We start from the raw sequence: 13032 nt of genomic DNA, 5'->3' as shown, positions 1-13032 counted from the left end.
AGATCCAGAGAGGCCTACAATGTGATACACTGCCAGACAAGAAAGATAGATAAAGGAACTATTGATGATATATCATGAATGAAATCAGGATGTGAACAGCAATCACTATCCTTACAGCTTAAAGAGCAATTCCTTTCATATTCTCACAGTGCAGAGTTTTCACTTCATTTACCAGACAAGTATTTTGTCTAACAGACCTCATCTCATTTCACTTTCTTATGCAGGCACATCTTCTTCCCCAAGAGTCAGGTTCCCTACCCTACTCTACTCTACCATTCCCCAAATTGTTGAGCCATATTCTGAAAGGGACTATGCTCATTTTGAGGTGCTGACAGATAATGAATGAATTACAAGGCTGCTTTGTCACACTAGTAAAGTCCACACACAGTCGATTAGTATATTATAAAGAATTAGCATATCATACATATGTTTATACAAACCATCTTTGACAAAGGTCTTAAGATGTTGGGTTTCCATATTATCCAAAGTATTTATTGGCATGGAACTCATATCAAACTCCAGTAACTCAGAAGCCATATTATGCATACAAAATTAAAATAAACTTCTTCAAAACCAGAACATATATTTTTCATTTTTCATTTTATTTTGCAGAAGTGTGAAACTGCTTTTTCCAGAGGCGTATCTAGGCAAAGTTGCGCCCGGGGCAGCCTCCGCATTTTACGCCCCCACATGGGCCCCCATGCCACACCCCGCATCCCCCACACAACCACTTACCTTATCCTGCAGGCTGCAGGTATGATGGTGCATGGGGGAGGCTGTGGCATGGGGATTCATGGGGGGGGGGCAGAAAATGTGGAGACTGCCATCCCCCCTCTGCCCTACAGACTGCCTGCTCCATCGGGCAGAAGGGGATTCCCTGCCCGGCGCTGCCAGCTTCCACAGCGCGAGAGCCAGCAGCACCAGGCAGGCCACTGTCACCATTCCTCTTCTGCCCCAAGAAGCAGGTGGGCGCCTTCTCTGTCAGGCAGAGGGGGTTTCCATGCCTGGCACTGCCGGCTCCCACAGTGCGAGAGCCGGCAGCACCAGGCAGGCCACCAGGCAGCACCAGGCAGGTGGTTTTTGCGCCACCCACGTGACCTAGTAGGGGCGTGCCCGGGGTTGATGTCTTCGGATGTCCCCATTGGTGCTACGCCACTGGCCCTTTCAAAACTTCTTAAGCTATTTTTTTTTGCATACTCTTGAAGGGTTTGTTTTTATTTGCGTTTATTTTTAACTGGCATAAGAGCACTGCTATACTGTTGCAATTTTGTTTTGGTTTGGAAAAAAGCTTAAAAATATTTATAAATCTCAAAGGAATAAAGATACTGTTGTCAACAATCTTTTCTATCCTGGAGAAAACTGAGAACAATGATGGAGCAGAACAGAGGGATTCTAACAGGACCATAGAGTTTCACCCTTCATTGAAGGAAATGGCCTTGGGTGTAACTCTGTTGACAATGATATATATATACACCATACACTAAGATGTTAGGAATTTATTTCTGTGCTGAGGGCTCAATGTGAAAAAAGAACACCAAGAGTTCCATTCAGTTTTGTCTACTTTAAGCAAAGCTGAATGGAATTTTGGGCAATCACACATTCTGCAGCATGTTCTAGTAACCTAAGGTTGGCAGCCAGGTACAGCCTGGGAGGGAAATGGGGATGGGAAGCACCACTGGCCAATGGCTCTGCATCACATCTGGGAAAAACTTGAAAGTGAGGCTAGTCTGTAGCAGGGATCACCAAATACCTATTGCAGACTGACATAACTTTTGGGTTTACTCTGGAAGCTCTTGGCCAAAGGCAACTTTAAAAATCTCTTTTTCTGCTCCCAGCCACCAGAATGGTGGTGGAAAACAGGAATTGGGGGGTTCTCCTGCCCCCAGTGGAAACCTGGCAGCCCTATCTAGTTCCATACTTGCAAAAGAGAGAGACAACATCAAAAGTCCAAGTTTTGGATTAAGCACTGGCGTAATGCTTATTGGGCAAGGTGGGCAGCTGCCCAGGGCATCACCTTGTGGGGGGCATCAAAATGCTGGGTTCGTTTTTGGGTATTTTAGTGGTTTTCCATTTTTGGCCTGCAAGGGGCGCAGTTTTTAGGCTAGCGGCCCCAAAATTCAGCATGTCATCAGGGGACTGTCCTTATGCTACCCCCCAAGTTTGGTGAGGTTTGGTTAAGGGAGTCCAAAGTTATGGGCTCCCAAAGGGGGTGCCCCTATCCCCCATTGTTTCCAATGGGAGCTAATGAAGATGGGGGCTACAGTTTTGAGGGTCCATAACTTTGGCCCCCCTGAACCAAACTGCACCAAACTTGGGGGGTATCATTAGGGCAGTCTCCTGATGAGACCCTGAAAGTTTTGAGACTCTGCCTTCAGAAATGTGCCCCCCACAGCCTGCAACTCCCATTGACAGCAATGCAGAAAACTCAATGCAGAACAAAGATTCTTGGGCAAATTTCTAGGATGTTCCTGCAGGGGGTGCATTTTTGGATGTATTGGCACCAAAATTTCAGGGTATCATCTGGAGATGATGGCACCCCCCAAGTTTGGTGCAGTTTGGTTCAGGGGGGCCAAAGTTATGGACCCTCAAAACTGTAGCCCCCATCTCCTATTAGCTCCCATTGGAAACAATGGGGGATGGGGCACCCCCTTTGGGAGTCCATAACTTTGGACTCCTTAAACCAAAACTCACCAAACTTGGGGAGTAGCATAAGAACAGTCTCCTAATGATATGCTGAAATTTTGGTGCTGATATGTCTAAAAATGCACCCCCTGCAGGCACCAATGTCCTGGTGCAAAAAAATTTGGTCGTGGTGGAATGGCCGCCCATGGGTGGGGCATCCAACTCAGGTTTTGCCCAGGGCTACAGTTTGCCCAGGGCTGCCTCGTTACGCCCCTGGGATTAAGCAGTGCAAGTGAAAGTCTTAAAGATCATGGTTTGGATTCTAAGCCTTGTTTTCACACCCGCTGCACACTTCTCCAAAGAAGATGTGGACCTCCACTGCTAGGTGCTTCCTTTCATGCAAGACCAGTGTTGAATGAGCCAAAAAACACTTGGGGCCAGAGGAAAGTGCTGCAAAGCACCTTCACAATGACTGTGGGGTTCTACAGGAAAAAGACATTGTAAACAAATGCTTTCCTTCTGTCCCTATACATGGATAACTCTACTAGACCTCAGAGCAACCTCATCTGGGCCTGCTTCTGTCTGGTTCAACATTTGCGAGATGAATGATTTTTATAACACTTCCATCACACCTGTCTCCCAGTACAAAAATGGAAGAAATTTAAAACATATGATCAAGAAATAAAAATGAACAAAAATACAGATTTTGATGCTGAGACCAGAAGGTGTTGTCTTACTTTTATAGTTATCAGCCTTTCAGTGGTGCCACAATACTGGCACCTTCATAGGAAAAGAAGAAAAGAAAAAACTGAGCCTGGGCAACACAGTCGGCAAGTGCCTACTAGTCATATCCAGTAATATGGTTTGATTGGCAAAGCGTAAATCTCACTGAGTATAAAGAGAAAGGCATTCTTGCAGATAAGAGGGTCCCAAAAACATGAGAGAACCTTTGAAGATAAAAACCGACACTTTCGACAGTGCTAGCAAGCAGCTTCTGCAGTGTTCATAAAAGAGGTGTAATATTAGAACTGCCAACTCTGGATTCCTAGAAATTTGAGGGTGGAGCCTGATGATGGGGGAGTTAATCAGGGATGTGTGATGTCATAGAGCCTAGCCCCCCCCCAAAAAAACAGCTGATATCTGTAGTTTGGAGATCACTAGACATTCTGGAAGAACTTCAATCCCTATCTGGAGAAAGGGAACCCTAGGAGGGACCTCTTCAAGGTCTAATACCATACAGTACTCCCTTCAAAGCAGCGACTCATTTCTGTAGTCTGGACTCCCTCTACAACCTTTGCTAGCTCAACTAGGAAGCTAGCAATGTTATGTGAAACACACAGGTTTGTAGTAGTTTTCAAGGGTAGTCTGTAGAGTATGTTATACTAGTCTAACTTTAAGGTTACTCTGGTGTAGATTAACATGGCTGAGCTGGCTAAGTTAAAATACAAGTCTTAATGTATGATCCAAATGCAAATTTAAAAAAACCTGCACTGTGACCAGTTTGTAAACAATGGGCCTTTCCCCACTCGAAGCGACCCCCCCTATGCCGTGCGCTGCTCACAGTGCACAGCATCCCTGGTGCGCACCCAGGCGTCCCCACGACCCCGCGCTCTGCGCAGGGACATCACCAGGCACCGTTTTCTTCAGCGCCAGGGATGCCGCGCGCTACGGTTGGAGATTCGGACAGTCCGAATCTGGATTTTTACCGAATCTGCACTGATTCGGACGAGCAAGGTCCGAATCTGAGCTGTCCGAATCCTAACAGATCCGAATCTATGGGATTCGGATCACCAGCCGAATTGCGTTTTTATTTTTTGGTGTTTTTTTCACGTTTCGGCCTACAGGGGGCGGATTTTTAAACATATCGGCACCAAAATTTCAGGATATCATCAGGAGACTGTCCTGATGATACCCTCCATGTTTGGTGCATTTTGGTTTCGGGGGGCCAAAGTTATGGACCCCCAAAAGGGGTGTCCCTATCCCCCATTCTTTCCAATGGGAACTAAGGAGATGAGGCTACCCTTTTGAGGGTCCATAACTTTGGCCCCCCTGAACCAAACTGCACCAAACTTGGAGGGCATCATCAGGACAGTCTCCTGGTAATACACTGGTAATAATTGGTACTGATACATCTACAAATGCACCCCCTGCAGGCACCCCCAGAAATTTGCACAAGATTCTTTGTTCTGCAGTGACTTAGCTGCATTGCTGTCAATAGGGAATTTCTGATAGAGGGCTGTGGAGTGCACATTTTTCATGGTAAACACACAAAACTTTCAGGGTATCTTCAGGAGAGTCTCTGGATGACACCATCTAGGTTTGGGGAACTTTACTTCAGGGGGCAGTGGGAGATGGGCCCTACCCTTTTGGGGTCCCATAGAATTAAACCCCCTGAAGCAAAATTCCCCAAACCTGGATGGTGTCATCCAGAGACTCTCCTGAAGATACCCTGAAAGTTTTGTGACCATACCTTCAGAAATGTGCACCTCACAGCCCTCTACCAGAAATTCCTCATTGACAGCAATACAGCTAAGTCACTGCAGAACAAAGAATCTTGGGCAAATTTCTGGAGGTGCCTGCAGGGGACGCATTTTGAGATGTATCGGCACCAAATTATCAGGGTATCATCAGGTGACTGTCCTGATGTTGCCCACCAAGTTTGGTGCAGTTTGGTTCAGGTATGGACCTTAAAAAGGGGTGCACCTACCCCCATTGTTTCCAATGGGAGCTGATAGGGGATGGGGGCTACACCTTTGAGAGTCCATAACTTTGGCTCCCCTAGAACCAAACTGCACCAAACTCAGGTGGGGGTATCATCAGGACAATCTCCTGATGATACTCTGAAAGTTGAATGTCACTTAGCTTTAGTAAATGCTGGAGTTTGCAATGTTTCACCGCTCACTCACTCCAGCAGGCTTCATGGTGCGGGAGCCGGTGGAAAAGAGCATGAAAACCGGAATTTTTAAAGCTAGTGGCACTGAATTTCAGGGTATCATCAGGAGACTGTCCTGATGACACCCCACAAGTTTGGTGCAGTTTGGTTCAGGGGGGCCAAAGTTATGGACCCTCAAAGGGGGCCCCCTATCCCCCATTGTTTCCAATGGGAGCTAAGGAGATGGTGGCTACCATTTTGAGGGTCCATAGCTTTGGCCCCCCTAAACCAAACTTCACCAAGCTTGGGGGGTGTCATCAGGACAGTCACCTGGTAATACACTGGTAATAATTGGTACTGATACATCTACAAATGCACCCCCTGCAGGCACCCCCAGAAAGTTATGGACCTTCAAAAGTGTAGCCCCCATCTCCTGTTAGCTTCCATTGGAAACAATGGGGGATGGGGCACCCCTTTTGAGGGTCAATAACTTTGCCCCCCCTGAACCAAACTGCACCAAACTTGGGGAGAATCATCAGGATAGTCCCCATATGATATCCTGAAAGTTTAGCGCCACTAGCTTTAAAATTGCGTCCCCTGCAGACCAAAACGTGTAAAAACACCAAAAATTCAAAAAAATAATAGAACGGACCCGAATTTTTCGGATTTACCTGAATTTTCGGGCATATCTGAATCGGCTATGATTCGGATTCGGGTATACATATCATTTTATGCCCCAAAATACCCAAATCCGAATTTTACCGATTTTTTGTAGTATTGACCAACCCTACCACGCTTGGCTAGAGGGTGACATGCATCACAAGTAGCGTCGATGACTTCAGCTGTGGTCAGCCTGTCGGTAGGGGAAGTGCCCAATGACCCCACACTACTTGAAGAGAGTAGCGCGGGGCTTAAGGTAAGTGGGGAAAGGCCCAATATGTTCTGGGTCTAAATGATGGCATCGCAATACTATTTGTATTCTTTTTATCATCATCATCACCTTTTATTGGCATAGATAAGTACAAAAATAGAAAAATAAAATAAAATAACTTTTGTATTCTTTTTATAACAAATCGGTTAACTCCATTAACTATATAACTCAACATGTTCTTGAGGAATTTCATTTCAGTATGTCTTTTAGGACAATTAAAATGTTTCCCTTTGCACAGATGCTGTGCTATCACGTAAGTGACATTGTCAGGAAAGGTATCCTTTTTCACAAATTCAAGACCACTAGCCATAGTCAGGTAATTATCCCTCACTGTAGATTTGTCTCCCACAGAGTCAAGAAAATTCATTATCTTTCAAACTGAGCTGTATTGTGGAAAAACCTGTGCTTTTTTATGACCCCAAAACCTGTGGTAGTGTGCTGTGAAAAGCTGGATGCTGGAATTGCCTGCGTTTAATTGTACTAGGCTGGACCTTGAATTTTTATGTTTGAAATTCTGTTAATCTCAAAGCCAATCTAGCTCTGGAGCTACAACGTGGCTTTAAAAGTGTCAACTATACTTTGACCATGAACACACGGAGGCGGATTCCACATGGGTGAAAAACAGCAGTGTGAAAATGGTGTGAAAAAGGTGTAAATCCGTTTACACTGTTTTAAACCATTTTACACCATTTTCACACCATTTTCACAATGCTGTTTTTCACCCATGCAGAATCTGCCTAAGGTTGCAATTCTAATATTACTTTCTTGCTGAATAACACAAGACTTATTTCTGACAAGACCTGTTTAGGATTGCTCCCTACATCACCTTAGGCAAGGTCATTATTTCTCACTCCATTCCCTTCAGCCCACATCTACTCCTGTCTTATACTACAGGTTGAGATGATGGATATGAAACTTTCGACCATTTGAAAGGAACTTTGTAAATGCTAAGAATTATTACTAACACAGTTCTTTAAAAGTGAAAGCTGATGCACATTCTAAAAGTATGTGGAACTCCTGTTAACTGGGCTTCTCTTGAGGATAATAGAAAGTGTCTTGCTCAGCAAATTAAATACTTGACAGCTTACCTGTCTCAGGGAAGATCTGTGAGTCTGTACTGAAGATCTCCCCTTTCATCTTTTCAACTTCACTTAAGGTAGCAATTCCGGCAGTAAACAGTGCAAACGTGAATGACTGTTCAGTTGGCAGCTCAGAGAATCCTAGGCTTAAATCATTGCTGGCTGATTGATCTGCCGGTGGAGGTGAATCAGAATCTCCTGGCTTTGGAGGTATTCCAGTACTATCCAGCACATTAAATGGCATTGTGGGAAGTGGGTAGTCTATTATAAGATTTGTATCTTCAATTTCATTAAGAGTTTCTGTAGCTGTTACTGGACTTGGATAAACCAGTGGTGCTTCAGAAGTCTGCAAAAAATATTTTAAAAAACTAAAACAAGTAGCAATTATAATCATTTTTGATTCAGTGTTTCACCAAGCACTATTTTACATCTTCAGAGGGGTTTTTTCTGGTGTATATAAAATGTTCTTCAGTGTGCACCTAAAATTATGACGTCTATATGTGACAAATATGTACTGTATATCATATAGCTGAACCTTCCTGCTGATCCATAGCAAAACAGGGATTGCCCCTGTGATGAAGCAAATTCTGATATAATTTTGATATGAAGCAACTGTGTAAACGAAAAGTTGCTTTTCTACAGAATATTTAAAATGTGTCAGATGCTCATTACATACTTGATATATATTACATCATTATATACATTACATATGTGACAAAAAGTCATGTATGCCCCAACTCAGTGATCAATATTTAGTCCCTCCAATTTAACAGAGGTAGGAGATACAACTTTCTATTTCTTTTTAACTCATTTCCACCCTGCTTTTCTCTTCAAATAATGCTGTGGTGCAGGCAATAGGTTCAATAAATGGTGAGTCAGAAAGGGAAATAACTCTCTTCCTTTTTTAAAAAAAGTAGAGCAGATCAGTACTCTAGCCCTGGTTTTGCATAGCAAGAGAATACAAACCCAACCAAATTCTAAAAAGTAAGTGTTCTAGCAATGGTGATTAGTGAGTACAAGAGCTGAGTTTGGGAAACCTTGCTTCACTCTCAGATTAACAACAGACTCATGTTCAATCAGGAAGGCACACCCATCAAGGACATTAAATCAAAAAGAAAACAAATAATATTTCATATTTGGTTCATCCTGTGGACAGCTAGTGTAAGGCACCAGCAGAGAAGAATATTTTCTTCTTACTTTTCCCCCCACTGGCCATTGCTGAATGTCATGGGACCTTGATAACCAAAAAGAAATACAGCACTGGGGGTGATAGTAAGGAGGGGCAATTGGATGAAATCCCCTTCTTTCATGAGTGAGTAGAATACATGGAAAAAATAATTAGTAAATAGAGTGGATTGTAAGGAGGGTGGTTGGTCAAAATCCCCTTTCTTATTCTGCTGGCAGTCTGTAGGATACAACCAAAAAGATGTGACCATGAGGGAAAGGAAAAGAGTTATGCCAAATGTCAATGGTAGCGGTCTATACTCATCAGAGGATCTGCCACCAAAGTTGTACTTCTATGATTACTTTATTCCATGTCTAGAATTGATACATGCATATTTACCTTGAGGAATAATGGTACAAAGATGTACTCACCAACCCAGCTTCAGCTGTGGCTTCAGTTACCTGTGATTTGATATCATTGTCTACATCAGTAGATGGCTTATTCAGTTCTGCGAAACAGAAAAAGCCAAATACAAAGGACACATTTCAAGATCCTGTAGACACTGTAAGTATTTTCATTTGACTTTGAATCTTTTGACCTTTGCCAAAATTACATTAGGCACATCCTGGCTTGTGTTCCATTTAAGAGTACTAGTCAATCTTGGGATCTAGCCAAGGTGGCTAAACTTAGTATGGTGATTGAACAAGTCAGTAAGAAGGAACATGCAGAAATATTACCTTTGGGTTAGTGGCCCTTTGTTAACTTTATAAAGTTGCATTTTAATTTAGGCATCGATCACTTTATTACATTTTCAGGTGGAATGTAATTGAGTATGTATTCATATACTGAAGTTGTTTTGTATTGTAGCAATATATTTTTAAAATTTCAAAACATGTTTGTCATATGTAAGTGTACAGCTAAAATCTTGATGAAATCCCTGAGATAATATTTGTGGTTAATTGTGTGACCCAAGAAAGTAGTCTCAATGCATGCTATTAGACATAATGACAATATAAAGCATTTTATGCTAACAGAGGACAATTATACACTGGTGCTCTGTACTGCAGCAAGGATACATATCTGTCATGAGCCAGAAAACATAACCTTCAGGGCAGAGATTTCATTGCAGACATGCTGTGTTATGGTGCTGCAGATCATAAAAGCCCTGAGGTTAGTGAGAGTGAGAAACCCTGATGTTTTCCCTCACTTTGGGTTTTCGCTCCTTCAAAAGCCTGTTGCAACAGACCCCATCTTCTTAATTGCTTCATACCCCATCTTCTTAATTGCTTCAGACAGGGAAATCACTCACTGACCTGTCCTGTCAGATTTTTTTTTCACTTTTTTCACCTCAGGGACTGAGCTGCTTCAGATAATGGTAGCGTAAGGTGATACAGAAAAACTTTCTCTCAGCCCTGTAACTATTCCAGAAGGTGAAGGATGCCTATTGTTATAACCTTTTTAGACAAACCCCGGAATAAGGCACACAAAACAATAATATTGAAGCAGATTTTAAACTTAAATAGAGTTAAACATAAGGAATATATATATACTGAAACACGGCCATACAGCTCGGAAACCTCACAACACCCCAGTGATTCCGACCGTGAAAGCTTTGTCAGTGTTTGGTTTTCAGGCACAGGTTTAACAAGTTTGTTCAGTTTCAGTTCTCAGTTAGCTTAGATGTAATATTGGTGTTATGTTTCCCAGATAGTACAGTTACTTATGATGTCTGACTAATGGATTACACTCAGGATCTAACACAGGCTAGTAGATATACTCAGTACCCTCGCAAGGGTCTCTGTTAGAGAACCCTAAAATAAAGCATAAATCACTCTTTGGAGGAAAATAAAGCAAATCCCCATATACTAGACTACTGGTCCTAGGGATTCTTCTTCCTTCTTCCTGGAAGATCTATCCCTTCTTGGTTATATATACAGCATACCAGCTGTCACACAAAACAGCAAGCCAGTTTTCCACACAGTGACTGCAACTACTCTGCTCAGAGATGATATGTTTTAAAGTAAAGGTAGATAGCTCTTAACTTCAGGAACTTCAAAATCCAAAAACTCTTCAAATTGTTTTTCACAGGGAGATATCCCTGTCCCTCTGTTTGACATCAAGTTGTTTACCCAATCAGAATACAGGGTTATTTCAACCAATCAGGTAGCTTCCCTGTCCAATGCCTTCTTGCCTCACTCTGAATGTAAACACACTCTGCTTTAGACAGACTTGAATTTGTTAAGCTAACTTTTTCTCTGCAGTCTGTCACACTGGCAATCTTGTGATTAACAGGGAGGGACCTAAAAGTGGGGGCAGGCAAACTGCACAAGCCGCACAGCAGACAGTGGGGCATCTCTTCATGTGTAAACAAGGAAACATGAGGAGACCACATTGCAAATGCATTTCAGAGTGAGGAGCATCGTAAAAAGCACTCCATGCATAATGGGCCATGGTTATCTATTTTGAATTCTTTTAGTTCTTTGCCATCCTAGACAGAAAAACACACTGGTGTTATTTTGAAAGGCACTTCGTAGTAGTACTGGTAGCAGTCTTTTTGCTCACTTTGATTAGCAAAACAAACTTCATGACCGGTTCTGTCAGTGAATAAAGTTTTACAAAGAATGCACTACCACCCACTAAACATAGTACTGACTGCCAGCTGACTGCACTTTAAAATCCTTCCCATCCAGATTCATAACATCAATGGTTATTCCTTATATTATCTCTCCTGCTTCACAAACCAAATCTGGGGAATCAATTAGTGCAAAGGAGGTTAAGTTTCTCTCTTATTTGAATCTTATTACTAAACCATTATATGGCTGTTAAGTTAGTTATAATTCAAAACAAACAAACAAAAACCTCTCTAAAAGACCCAACCTAGAGCTTCCCTTCTCTCCCAGTCACTGCTGTATCACTGAACTTCAGCTATACCTGGGGATTGGCTGGGGTTGTGACAGCCAAGGGAACATGGGACTGTGCAGTGCAAGAAAGAACAGATCTCTAAGCAGCAAGTTAGAATTGACTTACCATCAGCAAACTGAAGCGTTCCAAGGTCCATGGAAAGTGACTTGTCTTCTTGCAGAGCTATGGCAACCATCTGCTGAAGGTCAGTCACTTTTGGCTTAATCACTGTTATCTCTCCTTCCTTGCTAAGAAGATCTTTTTCACTTTCAATTTTATTGGAACCAATTGTTGAGATGTCATCCTCAGGTCTTTTAACTTCTGATTCATCTCTTCCAAAGTTGACAACATACCGTGCTACAGTACTGCTTGAGCTGTTGCATAGGAGCAAAAAACAGTGCATGATAAATGATATGTGGTACACAAATTGAAGCTGAACTGAGTTCATGAAGACAGTGTGTAAGCAACACATGACTTTTCTTCATCATGGAGTGATCAGAATTTCACCAAGAGCTGGTTTGTTGAGGGTTAAAACATCCCAGAGGCCATGATTCCCAAAATGGCTTAAAGGCTTTCAGGTCATTACAAACCCTGTTATTCCGCCAATGTTTGAATAACCTTGCAATCCTTTCCAGATATTGCAATTGTGGTGCTTGTATAAGGGAAACCATGCTGCTGGCGAGCTTCCTGATACAGGTTGTCACCATTTTATATGAATAAGATATCACACATATTTCCCAGTTTTAGTATGTACAATCAGAGGTCCAGATTACCTGTGGATATGTGTATTGAAACTCAAAAATATGCCTGTCGTCTAATTCATATAGTAAATGGCAATCACCAATGGCGGGATTCAAAGCTGCCATTACCTTTGGGGAACTTATCTCTGTACAGTGGAACCTCGGTAATCATAGCTTTCGGTTTTCGTCCATTTCAGTTTTTGCCGGTCGCCCCGGCCGTTTGTTTGCCTTGGTTTTCACCGGGCACATCGGTTTTGGCTACGCCGTTTGCATAAATTTACATTTTTAACGTAAATTTGCTATGCCATTTGCATAAATTTAAGCTTTTTGTGTAAATTTGCTACTCTGTTTGCGTAGCGCATGCGCAAACGGCATAGCTTCGGTTTTCACTGGTTTCAGTTTTCACCGATTGTCGCTGGACGGATTACCAGCGAAAAACGAGGTTCCACTGTAGTTCAAAGACAGTAATGTCAAGTTCCTGCTGTGGGATTTTCTGCCCTGCCTTCTGTTTCTAAATGCAGTTTAAAAAATTGAGGTTGGCATTATGTCACTTCTGGAGAAATCTGGAAGTGATGTCAGTCTACTCAAAGTATCACCAAAACCCCTATGTTATAACCCATATGAAAAGAACTGCTGGTAGTGCAGTCTCCCATATGGATGGTTTGAGTGCCAAAATTATAATGACTGCAATGGGACTGGTTTTACGGATACATTTGTTTAGG

The 13032-nt window shown here is 42.5% G+C and overlaps 1 protein-coding gene across 7 annotated transcripts in view; it reads right to left on the bottom strand.

The window, feature by feature from the left end:
• IMPG1 (interphotoreceptor matrix proteoglycan 1) overlaps positions 1 to 13032 on the bottom strand; it is a 141540-nt gene that overhangs the window by 41093 nt on the left and 87415 nt on the right. For all 7 annotated transcript variants that reach the window (XM_048495621.1, XM_048495638.1, XM_048495647.1 and 4 more), the window contains exons 10-12: positions 11697 to 11944; positions 9101 to 9177; positions 7514 to 7850 (exon numbers count right to left, since the gene is read on the bottom strand). In XM_048495621.1, the coding sequence (XP_048351578.1) occupies positions 7514 to 7850; positions 9101 to 9177; positions 11697 to 11944 (662 nt within the window). The remainder of the gene's footprint in view (positions 1 to 7513; positions 7851 to 9100; positions 9178 to 11696; positions 11945 to 13032) is intronic.

The sequence above is a fragment of the Sphaerodactylus townsendi genome, linkage group LG01, assembly GCF_021028975.2.
Source record: "Sphaerodactylus townsendi isolate TG3544 linkage group LG01, MPM_Stown_v2.3, whole genome shotgun sequence".
NCBI lineage: Eukaryota > Metazoa > Chordata > Lepidosauria > Squamata > Sphaerodactylidae > Sphaerodactylus > Sphaerodactylus townsendi.
The sequence above is the reverse complement of the archived record's forward strand: the minus strand, read 5'-3'. Positions and strand labels throughout refer to the sequence as shown.